The sequence below is a fragment of the Paramisgurnus dabryanus genome, chromosome 1 (genome assembly GCF_030506205.2).
Source record: "Paramisgurnus dabryanus chromosome 1, PD_genome_1.1, whole genome shotgun sequence".
In the NCBI taxonomy this organism is placed as follows: Eukaryota; Metazoa; Chordata; class Actinopteri; order Cypriniformes; family Cobitidae; genus Paramisgurnus; species Paramisgurnus dabryanus.
This window is the reverse complement of record NC_133337.1, coordinates 56,194,250-56,210,107: the sequence shown is the minus strand read 5'-3', so window position 1 is coordinate 56,210,107 and position 15,858 is coordinate 56,194,250. Positions and strand designations below refer to the sequence as shown.

At 38.5% G+C, this 15,858-nt stretch overlaps 2 protein-coding genes and 1 non-coding gene across 4 annotated transcripts; 2 read left to right on the top strand and 1 right to left on the bottom strand.

The window, feature by feature from the left end:
• Window positions 1–201: 201 nt before the first annotated feature.
• chadlb (chondroadherin-like b) lies at window positions 202–8,433 on the top strand. 2 transcript variants are annotated; one of them, XM_065242449.2, is made up of 9 exons: window positions 202–319; window positions 405–460; window positions 1,079–1,247; window positions 1,337–1,531; window positions 1,647–1,948; window positions 3,814–4,315; window positions 4,397–5,083; window positions 5,161–5,327; window positions 7,533–8,433. In XM_065242449.2, exons 3-9 carry the CDS (start codon window positions 1,089–1,091, stop codon window positions 7,813–7,815), a joined length of 2,295 nt encoding a protein of 764 aa, XP_065098521.1. In that variant the 5' UTR covers window positions 202–319; window positions 405–460; window positions 1,079–1,088; the 3' UTR covers window positions 7,816–8,433. The 2 variants fall into 2 exon arrangements, with proteins under 2 accessions (XP_065098521.1, XP_065098520.1); XM_065242448.2 differs by having other exon boundaries at window positions 208–460.
• Window positions 8,141–15,127, bottom strand: l3mbtl2 (L3MBTL histone methyl-lysine binding protein 2). Its single transcript, XM_065242446.2, has 17 exons — window positions 14,532–15,127; window positions 14,197–14,350; window positions 13,968–14,101; window positions 13,692–13,806; window positions 13,082–13,161; window positions 12,473–12,590; window positions 12,229–12,363; window positions 11,863–11,951; window positions 11,521–11,770; window positions 11,322–11,398; window positions 11,111–11,215; window positions 10,882–11,029; window positions 10,666–10,748; window positions 10,288–10,522; window positions 10,129–10,194; window positions 9,856–9,996; window positions 8,141–8,648 (listed from the first exon to the last, which is right to left on the bottom strand). Exons 1-17 carry the CDS (start codon window positions 14,865–14,867, stop codon window positions 8,527–8,529), a joined length of 2,388 nt encoding a protein of 795 aa, XP_065098518.1. The 5' UTR covers window positions 14,868–15,127; the 3' UTR covers window positions 8,141–8,526.
• Window positions 15,128–15,358: 231 nt separating this feature from the next.
• Window positions 15,359–15,430, top strand: trnaq-cug (transfer RNA glutamine (anticodon CUG)). The gene has a single exon. It is a non-coding gene; the product is annotated as a tRNA-Gln (tRNA).
• Window positions 15,431–15,858: the final 428 nt, after the last annotated feature.

Below are 15,858 nucleotides of genomic sequence, written 5' to 3'. Positions count from 1 at the left end.
CTGACTAAAAATTAAATGCCGCGAGTTCACTGAGCCATAAGGGATTACAATTATCAAGCAAAACTTTATTGTTTTAGTAGTAAAAATACAAGTTTATATACTTTTCAAATGTACCCTTCTCTACTGAGACTGTATATTTATGAGACTGGGAACAGTGTGAGTCTTTGTGTGAAGGCAGTGTGCAAGCAGATCTGCGGTCTGAAGTCTCGACCTCCAGGAGGCATATTTCACATTTGGAAAAGTTTCACTGCTCCAGTCTCGGTGCTGTTGATTTAAGGTGAACCTTTTTTGCGTTTTGTATTTATTCAAGATTTTCCTTGTAAGTATTTTGATAATTTTTTGTTGAATAACGTTCAAGTGGTTTTTGCGATTCCGTTATTAACGCAACAAGCTTTAATTTACAGAACTAATCGCGTTTTATTTAACCGAACCACAGCAGAAGAGAAATTTCAGCAAAGAGGTGAGGAATGTTGAGTGTATGTGCTGCTTTTCACAATTTATTGTTAAACGTTTTGTTTAGACGAGGTCTTTTTTTAAAACCAATCAATCGATTTATTTTAATCTATTTGTTATATACCTATAACATACTTTTTAACTTATTTAATTAGTTTCGTGATTGTTTTACCCAAGAGTAAGATTATGTTTTGCCAGTGTTCATTTTTAAAGCGTTTTTTTCCAATTGGTTTTGAAACAATTTACGTAAAATTATCTGATAGTTGTCGTGTTTTAATTCAGTCAAATTTAAACAAAGTTCAACCCAAATTTACTAAATCACGTAGCATGGCAAAAAAAACGTATACAGTTTTGCGAGTGTGCTCAGATATCTAAAAACAAATTAAAGGGACAGTTCACCAAAAATATATTAAATCCGTTTTGATTGGTTCCGAATTAGGCGATTATATTTATTTAAATTTATTAATTTAGTGGTACGCTTTTTTCATCAGTTTGCCATATGAGCCAGGCACGAGGATAAATAACTTTATTTGTTTCTATGGGCACTATCTCTTTTACTGTAAATCTAATATAAAGTAAATCAATTTATTACCTGATTTTGATATCTTTTCATCCTGCTTCACAGAGAAACCAAAATGTCTATCCCCACGTGGCTGTTTATAATATCTCTTGCCTTAAGGATCCATTCTGTACAGCCAGGCAAATGCCCAAAGTCCTGCATGTGTGATACAATCAAGCTCACAGTAGCTTGTGTCAACAAGAATCTTACTGAGGTGCCACCTACCATTGATGAGGTCTGTGCACCACCCCGATTATTTTGGCCTGATTTGTCATGCATTTTTTTTTAGCATCACTTATGTTCTGCCCTGGTATGTTTCTTAAGATAACAGTAAAACTAGACCTGAGAGGAAATGACCTGCAGGAGCTTCCTACAGAGGCATTCTCAGGCACCCCTTACCTCACCCAGCTGTCACTGCAGAACAGCAATATACGAAGAGTTAAAGAAGGAGCTTTTCGCAAACTTGGTCGACTGGTCATACTTAATCTATCCAACAACAACATTGAGATCCTCTATCAGGTGAGAAAAATCTAAACAATTTTTAGAAAATAAAAATAAATAAATAAAATAAATATAAATTAAATATTTAAAGTTATGATGACAATGCATGTTGCGATTCTCTTTCCTTGTATAGGAATCATTTGATGGACTTTCTTCTCTGAAGCAGCTACTTATTGACCGAAATAGAGTGGAAGAGATCCAGCCTGGTGCTTTTTCACAGCTTGGCTTTCTCAACCTTCTCTCCATCACACACAACCAATTGGTGTACATGCCTAATTTAGCATTCCAGGGTTTGCAAAACATCAAGTGGTTACGTCTCAGTCACAATTCCCTTAATTATCTGGAAATAGAGGCTTTTGCCGGACTCTTCACTCTTACTCGTTTAAGCCTGGACAACAATGCGCTGCAGTTCTTTCCCACTGAGACAATGACACGGTGAGTTAACTTGCACCAAAAATAAAACTATTTTACCTTTTCTTTGTCTGTCAATTGTGTTCACAGCTACGTTCTTACAATGGAAGTCTATTGGGGCAAAATAAATTTGACTTCAGTAGCACTATTAATCTAATGTTGAGATTACAATCCTGCTGACAATTTATTTTACTCTTAGTATGGCTAATTTACTTCTAAAAAAACTTGATAGACATTGTCTTAATAGCACTATAAAATTAATGTTCTAGTAACAGGAGATATTTCTACAGTTAGTAGGCTACTGATAATATATACTTTATGTAAAATTTTTATATGTATACAGCGGTTTTTGATAGCGCTATGAAAATAACGCTCCAATTGTTTAAGGTGGTACTGCTATTGTATTTGTATTTTGTAATAATTCCATTTATGCTTTATATTTAATACACCTTTTATATTTGCATGTACTACTCTGTATTTACTGTAAAGCAGTGGCGGTCGGTGACTTCTTTTTTCGAGGGCGCTCGATGCGAAGTTCGTCACAACATGTATGTAGCCCGTCATGTGTGTGGTTCGTAATTTCAAAATATGTGTTCTGCACGTCAAGTGATCCTATGTGCATCACGTGTCTTGTCAAAATAAGTGCCTGCTGCAGATGCATGTAAAGGGTTTATGATTAAAGAGACCCTCGGTATCTCACGCGTAATCAGAGTTTACTGTTAAGGGAGTGTCTTGCACGTGAGCGTCTATTTAGCATAAACGGTTTTGACGCGTGTGCAGCAGGCACTTATTTTGACAAAACACATGATGCACATGGTTCACATGATGTCACAAACACATATTTTGAAAACACAAGCAACACACGACACTTCGAACCCTTAATTTGCGCCCCCCGGATGAACAGTCACAAGCCACCCCGCTGTAAAGCCTATTTGGTACAATGGCAAATTCTGAAAAGCACTTCAGAAATAAATTTGAAGAAGAATGTGATTATAAAGCAAATTAGAACAGAGGTCTTGGTCAAGGGCCCCTTAATGGATAAAGAGGAAGAGCAAGGACCCCTAATACATGTATTAAATAAAAACATTGATTTACATACTTTAGGATGGTTACGTTACAAAGAGAGACAGTCATATACTGTACTGTTAACATACTACAAAACATTTTAATTTAACTGAATAGATTTTAAACAGGGAACGTTATTTTCTTCATTTAAAATAAGTTTTTTATTTTCATTACTATCTTATTAATGCATTTTTGTTTGATATCTAATTTAATTTTACATACAATTTCAACAATATTTTGAATTCAAACAATATTTGGAGGACCCCAGATATACCCCCACGGACCCATGTTTAAGACCCATGGTTTAGACCAGGGGTTTTCAAACTGTTGGTTGGGACCAGGGACCTACATGTGGGTCATGCAAAGTTGTTTGGCTGTTGTGGTGAAAGACACAAAAAACGGTTTAGTCTGACAATTGACTTGCAATGACAATAATTTTGATATGTTATAGAATAAAATACAAATTTAATTTAAAGAATGACAAAAAATAAAAACTGCTCCATTACAAATAAGAAAACAAGTATGTTGGTGGGTCGGGTCCACGGCTAGATTATGCCTTTTTGACTGGGTCATGCAATGAAGTTTGGCAAACCCTGATTTAGATCTAAATTGTAAGTAGTGGCAGGTGGTTGAACTGAAGGATTATGAGAGTGATTGATGAAATTAGATGAAAAGCTGTTAACTGAGGTAGTTATTACATTTTGATAAAAAGATTATAAAGACTATAAAGACTATTTTATAAAATGTAAAAAATCATGCACAATTATGTGTTAAGAAATGTCTGAGGACAATCCCTCATCATTCTTAAATCCCCCTCTCTTAAGACTTCCAGAAGTTACTCGTTTGGACCTCGGCTATAACCCTATGACATACCTTGGAGAGGAGTCTGTATCCATGCCCAAGCTCACTCAACTCTTTCTGGATCACAACTCACTGCAGGACTTTTCAAATGCAGCTATCCTGCTTTCTCCTCGTCTATCTCATCTAGACCTAAGCCATAACCAGCTGCGTGTCCTACAGCCAATGGCCCCTGGCTCTCCCAAATTAACACGCCTCAATCTGGCAAGCAACCCCATCTACTGCAGCTGCTACCTGCGGCCTCTGCGAGAGTGGGCTATACGAGAGCGCATTCGTCTGACTGGCACTTGTGGAGGTCCAACACATCTGTCTGGTGAGAACCTGGGGGCAGTGCTGCCTGCCGAGTTACGTTGTCAGAGCCAGGAGGCCATGATGAAGGCTGAACTGGAGGAGCTGAGACGACTTCCAACATTACCAACAACACCACCTCCAGATAAAGTCAAATGTCCGGTCAACTGTGATTGTGAGGTAGGTGAGAACTTGCTAGTGCACTGAAATATTTATTATTTGTTTATATAAAAAGTCTTTGCATTAAATGCATTTTTGCAGGCTCAGAACAATCATTCATCTTGCGAAAACAAGGGCCACACCAAGATCCCTCGTGGTTTTGCACCAAACACGCGCTTGCTGGATTTACGAGGCAACCATTTCCACTACATCCCTGCAAACAGTTTCCCAGGTACTGCAGAAGTGGTTTCTCTTCATTTGCAGCGCTGCAAAATCCACGATGTAGAGGATGGTGCTTTTACCGGTATGAAGAGTCTGGTGTACCTCTACCTCTCCGAAAATGATCTCACCTCACTGAGTCCTGATGCATTTAAGGGGTTACCCCATCTCACTTACCTCCATCTGGAGAAGAATCGTTTCACACAGTTCCCCAAAGGTGCGTTCAAACTGTTGCCTGGATTGCTGGCTCTACACATGGAGAATAATGCTATTACAAAGCTGGAAGCAGGGATCCTGACAGGTGCTGAGAAACTGAGAGGTCTCTATCTTACATCAAACGCCATCACAACCATTGCTCCAAAGGCCTTTGATCCTGCACCTGACTTGGATACTCTACATCTAGGCAACAACAAACTGAATGAGGTGCAAAGTGAAACTTTTTCTAAAGCCCAAAGTCTGACAGAGCTTCATCTCTCTCGTAACCCTATTCGCTGGATAGGAGCTGGAGTATTCCAGCCAGTTGCTACCACACTTAAACATCTTTACCTTGATCATATGGGTTTAGAAAAGGTGAGTAGCAAGTGTCATCTTCAATGCGACAAAAATACAAAATCAAGTTAAATCACTCATCTCATTTCTTTTTGAAGATGTCTCGGGAGTCTCTTGCAGGTTTCGGGTCTGGGCTGCGAAGTCTGCTTCTTGAAGGGAACCAGCTTGAGGAGCTTCCTGACTTAAGTCCACTCTCAGGTCTTGAGGTCATAAACTTGGCAGAAAATCCCCTGCTCTGTGATTGTCCACTGCTACCTCTTCGCAAGTGAGTCTACGATAATTCCCCATTTAATTTCCTGAGACCTGGATATCCACATATGTGGACATTACTTTTTTTTGCACAATAATACGTAATTCTGTGTTACTGGAACCTGTTGTACACAAACATGGATAATTACACTGCTTCATGTTCTAAGAAAAAATATTTGGGTATCACATTTATTGGTTCTTCGTAACCCCAAAATAGCTGGTAGATATCGGAAAAGACGACAAACCAAATCCCGGGTCTTATGGTGCGTTTACACCAACCACGGTAGAGGCGTGAAGCGTGAGGGATTTCAATGTTAAGTCAATGTGAAAAGGCGTTGACGCGCGTCTTGAGGTCCAGTGGCACGGATGAGGCGTTTGGCACAGAAGACACGTTTCAGCCTCATTTGCGCGTCTAGTTCACATGAAAAAGGCGTGAATTGAGCGGTGTGTGCAGTACGCGCGAATGGTGCATTTTGCGGTTCACATGAATTTGTAGCTGATGCCCGAGTTCAAAAATGTGAACTTTGGCGGAATTTCGCGCCGCGTTAACCAATCAGGAGCCTGCTTGCTGCTGTGGTGGCAGCCCCGCCCGGAGTCACTCATTCAACCAATGCTTATATTGTCCATAAGCAGTCACCCGGAGCTATACAACACAAGTTCTTATTTCTATAGAGGAGACAGGAATAAAAAGGACCTCGCTTGGAAGAGTGTCAGTGAGGACATTGGGCAACCTGGTAAGCTCTAATACACATTTCACTTTTGAGTCACATGATGTTTATCGACCCGTGCCATTTATTTTCCACCTTTAGTAAGGTTACCAAATACAAACTGGTAACTCTCTCGATAAATGCACAATCAACATCAGTCATCTTGCAAACAGACAACCGCATAGCACTTGCCCTTCTCACAAGAAGCGGAGTTTGCCTCTGACGCGCGTGAAATGCTTGCTTTTTCCACACGTCTACTTCGCTCTACACGCGCGAATGCATTCAAACTGTTCAAGCGGCAAACCAGGCGCGGTAGACACGATTTTGACGCCTGAAACGCTGTTGGTGTAAACGCAGCATTAGGAGGTTAATCTTGCTGTGCCAGTTAAGTGTCATTATTGGCCTTTTAAGGAATACTTAACTTTCATCAAATAAAATCCTGGTAGTTTACCCCCCCCATGTCATCCAAGATGTTTATTATATGTCATCGTTCAGTTGAAAAGAAATTACGTTTTTTTTAGGGAAAACATTCCAGGATTTTTCTCCATATAGGGAACTTTAGTGGACCTCAATGGTTCACAGTTTCAATGCAGCTTCAAAGGTCTCTAAACAATCCCAACCGAGGCAGAAGGGTCATATCTAGCAAAACGATCGTCATTTTCGCAAAAAAAGCAAAACTTTTCGTATTGCACTAGCCGTGTGATGCGCTAGCGCGAACATGCGTATTACGTAATCAGGTCAAAGATAACACGTTACATATGTGAATCGCACACTTGCGCACCCTTTTTAAACAATAAATTATTGGAATGGTCCTCTTTCTCCACACTTGTAAACACTGGAGTGGTAGTTTTGCATACGTCATGCCTTTTGACGTGATAACGTAATACCTAAGGTCACTCTGGCGCATCACAAGGCTATTGCAAGACAAGAAGTTGAGGTTTTAAAGTACTTTTTTTTTGCAAAAATGATAATTAGACCCTTATGTCTTGTTTGGGATTGTTTAGAGCCCTTTGAAGCTCCATTGAAACTGCAATTTTAAACTGCAAACTGTTGAGATCCACTTAAGTCCACTATATGGAAAAAAATCTATTTGGGTGAACTAAAGGGATAGTTCACCCAAAAATGAAAATTCTGTCATCATTTACTCACTTTCCTATTGTTACAAACCTGTATAAATGTTTTTGTTCTGATGAACAAAGACATTTTGAGAAATGTTTGTAACCAAACCGTTGGTGGACCCCATTTACTTCCATAGTATTCTTTATTCCTACTATGGAAGTGAATAGGGTCCACGGATTGTTTGGTTACAGACATTTCTCAAAATATATTCCTTTGTGTTCATCAGAACAAAGGAATGTATACAGGTTTGTAACAACATGAAGGTGAGTAAATGATGACAGAATTTCAATTTTTGGGTGAACTATCCCTTTAATTTCTTCTCAACTGACATGAGGTTAAATTATCCAAGTTTTTTTTATGAAAGTGGAACATTAAATTAATATTTCTGCTTCTAGGTGGATTGAACAAGTGAATCTGAAGGTGAGAGCTACCTGTGGCCACCCACCAGAACTCAGAGGTCAAAGAGTCAAGGACGTCCATGTCTTTAAGAGCTGCCCTGGGGAAAACCCTCCACCTGCTCAGAATCCCAAAATTACCAAACCAACCAAACGGACTGTATCCGCTCAAATCAGCCCTTCAAAAGTTACTAAAATAGTTCAAGCCAAAGGCCAGACACGCACAAATGCAAAACCTCATACCCTGCAGAAAACCACCACCAAGAAAAGGAAGTCAGTGTGAACCTGCTGTATATAACTTCTTACTGATTTTTCCATAGTAAGTAAACCAGTTTTATTTATGCTTGATTTATTATATGGGTAATAAATAATACTCTAACCAATGTTGTAAATATCAAAATGCACAGTTAGTAATCTAGGTGAATTGAGCTGGAGGTGAACCATGATAAGTTTCTATCGCTTTTAATGTGCAGTTTTAATTAACAATGCTGATTTAATGGTTTAAGGCTTGGTAACCGTAACATATCAGTAAAGTGACACATTACTGTTATATCACCTAAAATTGGTCAAAAATGTACTTTTTCTAATCCTTTTGCAGGTAGTTTCTTATTTATTACCTAGAACAAAGCATATTAAAATCTGGTGATAAGGTGGCACAATATTTAATAATTCTTCATGTTAAGCACTCATAACATTTGTATGCTGCTTTACTATGTTAATAAAAAGGTGTTTTTGTTACAATTTTATCCATTTACCACAGAATAGCAACATTTTAGTCATGTAAAAAAATGAACACTGTATAAAAAAAAGAATATACCATTATAAGGTGATAGATTTGACAGCCTCAAAAGTAACTGTATTTACACAGTTTGTAAACTAATAAACAATTGTTAATAACTAACTACTGTTCAATAGTGATGTTTATTATGAAAAAATGTTGTTTTATAAAAACAGTGTAGTGATCCATAGAACATTTAGCTGTACATGCTGTGTTTTAAACTGAGAGGTCTTCTTGTTTGACAGTTTTGAAGGACTCCAGGTCATCATTTACTTTGCTTTGTGTGCTGGGTAATATTGGGGTTTCCATGTCCTCCACCTTCACTTTTACTGCAATAACTTAAGACAGAAAAACATACAAGCTAAAAAGACAAAATACAAAGTAAAAATACAAAACAAGACGAGCTCAGATGCAAAAGCCACTAAACATCTTCATCGTGAGATAATAATATTAACCGAATGCTCTCAGCACATTATATAATCATTAAATACGTTTACTTCAAATTGCTTAAAGGTGACATAGAATGATTGAACAGGTTATTTATCCTTGTTGTGTGATGTGACATGTAGACAAAAATGTTTTTGTTTGGGTCTGTAATGCCTTAGAAGCTTCCTAAAAACCACTCTCAGATAGCTCTATTAGGGTGGGGGATTTTAAACAAGTGGTTTTGCACCTATTTGGCTCCCCCTACTGGCTTAACTTGCGATCTCATTACTGATTGGCTGACTTTGCTGCCACTCAAAAAATGTAGCCAATTATTTTAAAGTGGAGGGGCAGAGAGATGCCTGTGATGTCATAAGCATCAGTTTTTCAGATTGGGCCGTTTTCTGGCTGACATTTCTAAAAGAGGAATTTCTATGAGACTGAGATGTTTAGCATGTCTAGCACTTTTGTATGTTTGTGAATGAGGGTAGACTACCATTATTCAACAAAGACAAGGTAAAAATGGTTTTTCATTCTCTGTCCCCTTTAATTCCATCCTGAGGCCATTTAGAAATACCGCTTTGTTGGCAGATTTCGTTTTTCGGCAAAGTCCGCTTAAGATGACTTGAATGAACGATGGGGTAATAAAGTACCGTGAATCTCATTCAAATTTGTGTCCCTTGTGAGTAATCGGCCCTGAAAACAACCCAAACGAGTCAATCACAAGCATCACAGCGCCCCCTAATACGTGATTTATTTTCTTTATTTTACATTTCGACTTTTATCATTTGCAATGTTTCTAGTTAAATCTTTAGTGATTTTGCAACTGTTTGCTATGTCCTGTCCAAAGAAGTGATTTTTTTTAAGTGGATGCCAAAAAAAGCTTGCATGCACTATGATGGTTTTGCAGCGAAAGACCGTCAAATGTGTTAAATACCAATGAAATGACAAAAGTGGCATTTGAGTAAATAAGGCATTTCAGTAACTGACTAATAACCTTTTTATTGCCATGAAAGTGAAATTACTGAACCTAAACAGCAGTCTGATAAAAAATGCCCATTAAAATGAAAACACTGATATGGTTTTGCATCTGAACTCATATTTTAATGAATTTCCACATACCGTCTTCCTGTGGTTCTGTCTTTATTCGTAAAGTAGTGGGTATGACGGAGAGGTCTGGTTTCTCTTGTGAGAGCTTAGTCTCTGGAAGCTGGGTTTTGGGTGGGTTTTTAATGCTTACATTTTTCTTTGCAAATCTTCTTCCTGGAGCAAAAAAAACAAGAATGGGCGTTAAAAAGCATAAAAACAATTCAAAACAATTTACAATTTCTTATGGATAGAACCAGATGTAATCGAATACACAATAAATCATTTATAATACAAAGCAAAACTTACTCCTTTTTCCCATGTAAGGTTTTGGCTTTTTGCTTGGGTTGGGTCGTTCCTGACCCTGGGGGGGTTCTATATACAGCGCGTACATAAATACCATGAAAATTAGATATTAAAGCAATATTATCTCTTCATTTCCAAAAGTGTTCTTATTGGTTTCCCTACCTGGGCCAATGGGTGGCTGCAGTTGGTAGCCAGTGATTTCACACCAGCCTACAGGATAAATTTCAGGTGAATGACAATCCACCCACTGGTCAAACTCTGACTCCCAGCCATCAAAGTGTAGGAGGAGAAGCCGGTCTACGCAACGCCTAACAGTGGCTACGCACACCAGACGTGGCTCCATAAGGTCTACTGCCTCCAGCTTCATACCTGGGATAAAGCCGTGACCTACAGCATCCTGGGAAAGACCAGAAAGGGCGAATCAACACTGAATAGTGCACAACCATGAGCAGAGCTTATGCATGCACTTAAACCAACATACAAAATGTATGCAGTACAAAATACTGAATGCAAATAAATTGAGAAGATTTAAATGTTAACCGTGTTGAAAAGTCTTCTTGGAGCGCCAACAGACTCTGTTTCCTCTAAATATTTTGGCCACTTGAAAGTTACTTGATGATAACCTGATATGAAAAGTAAGCAATTTTGAACAAACACTTCATAAAACAGCTTGATGTCCTAAATAAATGGCTTTTTAGATGAAATAACTAGTTGAGAATTTGGGAAAAAATTGAAGAGAGTTTCAAAGCCGATTACCAGAAGGAACAGTGAGAGGTATGTTGTTGTCCTGGCAATATCCTACAGGTAAGATGGCATGTGAACTAGCATGGTAGCAAAACCAATCAGAACCGTCACCGATCTCGACACCGTCAATGCTAACCATGATGTATCCATCTAACAGCACCTGAGCATCAAGATAAGACAAGTTAGTGCAATTAATGCTTTCAACGATCTAACATACGTTACTAAAATAATTTTAAATTACCTTACGGACTGTAGCGACACAAATATTCCCGAGATTCAGAGGATCAATTGCTTCAAGTTTCATGCCTTCCTCAAAATATGTTTCTCCCATGTAAACGGTCCTTAACTTTGTGCACAAAGTACATAATTGACTGACACAATATAAACTTATATATAAGTATATAACACTTGCAATCAAATTTACAACATAAGAATAAAAGTAATGCACTTACCTTCTTGAACTGATGTGGCAGACTGTCTTGAAGGGCTTTGCGAAATGTAGGATGGGTGCTCATGTTGACGTTCACATCTGCGTCAGAAATGTTATGCATGGATCAAAACTAAATGCACTTTTCTGAAAATATTTCAACTAGTCTTTGTTAAAATAAAGTGCTTTGCTCTATCTACAGATATACAACAATTTCTTCTCACTTGTCTGTTTAATGGTGTGGCCCACTTTTGCAGACCAGCCCACAGGATGCACTAGAGGACTCTGCATGTGACACCAGAAATCTGAGAGCACCTCGCCTGAAGGACTCAGCCCCTCATCCTCGTACAGCAGCCTAAGTCGGCCTCCTATCACTGTATCCACCACTGCCAAACGCGTACGGCTCACCTGCGAGCGATCAACCACCTCAACCCTAACACCCTGTCTGAACGGACACCTCATACTCTCTGCCATCTGAAACGCAAGGAGATGGAGTAAAAATAACTGATAAAGACCAAATGCACATATTTGATGGCGTAAACGGACTGATTGGGTGTTTATGTCACCTTGACGTGAAAGTCGACAGGAAGTGTTTGCGCTCCAACCAATCTCTCCATCAGGTAAGTTTTCCAGTCTTTGATCTTCTGGTGGATCTCTACAGGAAATACAGTTTAATAACACTTCCCGCATCTTTGCAGGTACAGGTCATAAATAATGGCCCCTAGCTGCTGTGACTGGCGAGGTACCCATTACAAAGGTCCTGATATGTACCATTTAGGTACAGATATGTATACATTTGGTACATATATGTACTTTTAAAGTACAATACGAACTCTTCAGGTGCAAATGTTTTAGTTCTAGCTATCTTTTCTGACAGAGTATAAAAGTTTGATTCATAAAAAATCTGTGTATTCACGGTGGTCAACTGTCACCTTGTGGCGGGACAAGAAGCTTGCTGTTCACTGCACACCAGCCAATAGGATGAACATCAGCCGTCCCCAAGTTACACCAAAGGTCATGGCTATCATCATCCTCAAAACCCTCATAGCGTAAAAGAGCTTTATAACCTGAGGAAGAGAAAGGATAGCATGCTCTCTGAAACAAACTAAATCTTTTACCATACAACAAGAGTTGAATGTAGGCCAAGGTCTAGATACATCTTAAGGGTTTATATACCTGCCAGCAGTATTATAGTTGCAATCCAGTACACTTTAGTAGACAAGGCTGTGTAAGAGTTTAAAACCTCCACTTTTAATCCCACACAGATATCATCCCAATGTTCACAGAGTGGTGCCTGTCAATTAGTAGTAAAATCATTTAAAAAAAACAATTTCTATCCAATAAAATATTTTAAAGCACAACTAAAAAAATGATATTCATCTTTGCAATGAATGTGATATCTCTGAATAATGATGTCAATATAATCTATAGACCGTTTCAGCGGTAACAACATAAACAAGCCGCTGGCGCGGTCCGCACGTAACTTCCGGTAAACTCCGCTAATAATAAATAACAACAAATTCTTTAAACATAGTTTATTTATATAACAAGCAAACAAAACAACACAGATTACCTAGGAAACCAAAACATTTGTTATTTTCGACGAGGCATTTGTTCAAGAGATCAGTTTAGCAACCAGTCAGACCATTAAAAAAACGAAACCGGAAGTAAGGTTCGGATCCAGACGTGTATCACGTGCGTCCGATGAAACCATCTATACATAATGCCATGACATTAATGTTACACTGGTACATTTCTACATGAATAAAGAAGCGAGTCACCCACATGGCTGAAGCAGGATACAGGGGCAGCGAGGTAGCCATTTTTCTCAAGGTATTTACCCCAGTCAAATCCAGCTAATGTAGCTTAAGAAGAAAACAAAATAATGTAAACACTCTTAGATTTCGCACAATGTGTAAGACTTTTGCATTAAAATATCAAAAAATCACTAGCACAAGTGAATCTTGAGCACAAGTGGCTTTTAAAGTGGATGGGAGATAAGACTCTCATCGGTTTATTGCATGTTACGCCCCAAAACACACCTATTACGAGAATAGGAACAACGTGTTTACATTGTGCACCAGGCCATTATCCTGTCGTTAAACTAGCAAAAGTGAATTCGGGCACATCCTAAATGCACTTGCACCATACGCTTTGGACCATGCGCTTATATCTTTACTATAGGGCCCATTGAATTCCATTGTATTTGTTTTATCTACTATGGAAGTCAATGGGTACCATCAGCTGTGTGCTTACATCATTTATCAAAACATCTTATTTTGTGTTCAAAGAAATTCATACAGGTTTAGAACAACATGAGGATGAAAAAATGACAGAATTTTCATTTTTGGGTGAATTATCCCTTTAAGCTTAATGTAATGAATCATTTTCTCACCATCTTGTCCCAAGGGTCTGCTCTCCTGCTGCTGCTCATTCACCTTTAAATGGGACGCCTCAGTTGGTGATTTTGGAGTCAGTTTTTGGGATTTCTTTTTCATGGGTGGTTTTCCCTAAATACAAAGACACAAAAGACGTATAAATATCACCAATATCCAGTTGCATGATTACAAATGTCGGTGATCGCATCTCTGAGACGTAATTTATAGAAATAAGTATGAATGAGAAGACGCCAACTAAACAACCCCTCATGTGGACAAACCCTCACACCCACCTGGAGTCGTGCGAGAACGGAGGATTTCTTTGAGTTGGATGAATATGAACGAGAGCAGGATCTACTGCAAAAGCGCTTGGACCTGGAGAAAAAGGTGTTCCTTGTGCCAACTGCCCCACACATTTCACACAATACTGCAGAGAGAGAGAATATAGAGGGGTTTAGATAACAAAACACACCACACAGGTAAATCTGATAGGATTTCATTAAAACAGGTTTCAGAATTTACATGTTTCACCATCGTCTGCCTCATGACTTTTAAGACTTTCATTGCCAGAGTAAAATTGCTTATTATGGTCAGCTTCATCCAATATTCTCTCTTCTCCATCCTTCTGCTTCATTGTGTCCGTGTTGATATTCATGGAGGCCAGTTTGTGTTCATTCTTTAAGAAGCGCAATGTAATTAGTTTATTAAGTAAAACAACCATGGCTTTATTGTAGTAAAATTGAAGTAATAATGTTTTGGGTGGCTTGCTTATCATTTCTATTATTACAGTTTAACTAAAAAAAAATGGTCATCTTTACTACTGACAACCTCGTTAAAATAAAATAAGGTTTCTTTACCTGTGAAGTACAAATGGGACAAGAGTCGTCGCCGCCGCCGATAACTCCACAATTACAGGATGGTCGGATAAAAACAGTCGGTACAACTCCCTCCTTTAGCTTCAGCCCTTTAAATCCCATTGACTTAACGGAGGCATTAGATCGAGGCTCAAAGCTGTCCTTGCTAAAATGCTCTGAGCACAAATAGGAGAAAGACCTGGCCACCCAGTTCTTACGTGTTTTTTGGACCTGCTTCTCCCATTTGCGAAACTCTTCTGGATCCTGGGGAAATCTGAACATTGAGACATTTTGGTCTCTGGATTTTCCACAACCGTAAGCAACGCATCTGCTTGGCATTTGTACTACACTTTAATTAATGGTTTAGTTGATTAAAACTTTGACCAGTCCCTCGTATTTGAAAATGTGGGTATTCAGCTGCTCGACCGAATGTTATCCACCACCTGTTTTCAGTGGTGTTGTTGAGACTCATTCGTTGCACACAAACAAAATAAAAGCTCTGGAAAACAACCTACACGTTTGGGTCACAATGAAAAAAATTAAGTCAAAACAACAGTTTAAAAATCATCATGTGCAAAAGAAAATTCTTTCTCACCTGCTTTACTGTTACATGCGGTGAACAGCTCGTTGTCGCCATCATCCGGGCTGGAGAGCAGAAAAATAAAATATTCTAAAATAATTTATAAACCTTGATGAACTTTTATAATGAGCTGCCTAATCAACATTTACAAACATTAAAATATTTTTAAAATATTTTTTTATGTATACATCAATGTGTATGTGTGTACCTCACATTGAATACACAGTCTTTCCGCATTACACAATATGGCGGTTCCATGGTGTAATGGTTAGCACTCTGGACTCTGAATCCAGCGATCCGAGTTCAAATCTCGGTGGAACCTGTGTTTTTATTTTTCTGTAAGACTATTGAAGTATATATTCAGCAGTCAAAATACATGTTGTTCAAAGGAAGTTGCGCAGAAAATTGCACCATGGTAGGCTACTACCAGGAAAACGCTCAAAGATGTAGGCCTAGAAAGAAACTTTTTTGGTTAGCCTGGCTTCAAGATGAAATTAAATTGTACATTTTATTGACAATTACATTACGTTTATGAAAAGTTGACCTTTCTATTTCAAGACCTCTGTAATTCACCCTGACATGCTGTCAATCAACTTTTGGGCCACATCCTGACTGATTGCAGCTTATTCTTGCATAATAAATGCTTGAAGTTTGTCAGAATTTGTGGGTGTCCACTAGCATATTGAGGATTGAGGAAATTCTCAATGGGATTAAGGTCTAGGACAGAGGTCTCCAACCTTTTTTGTGAGG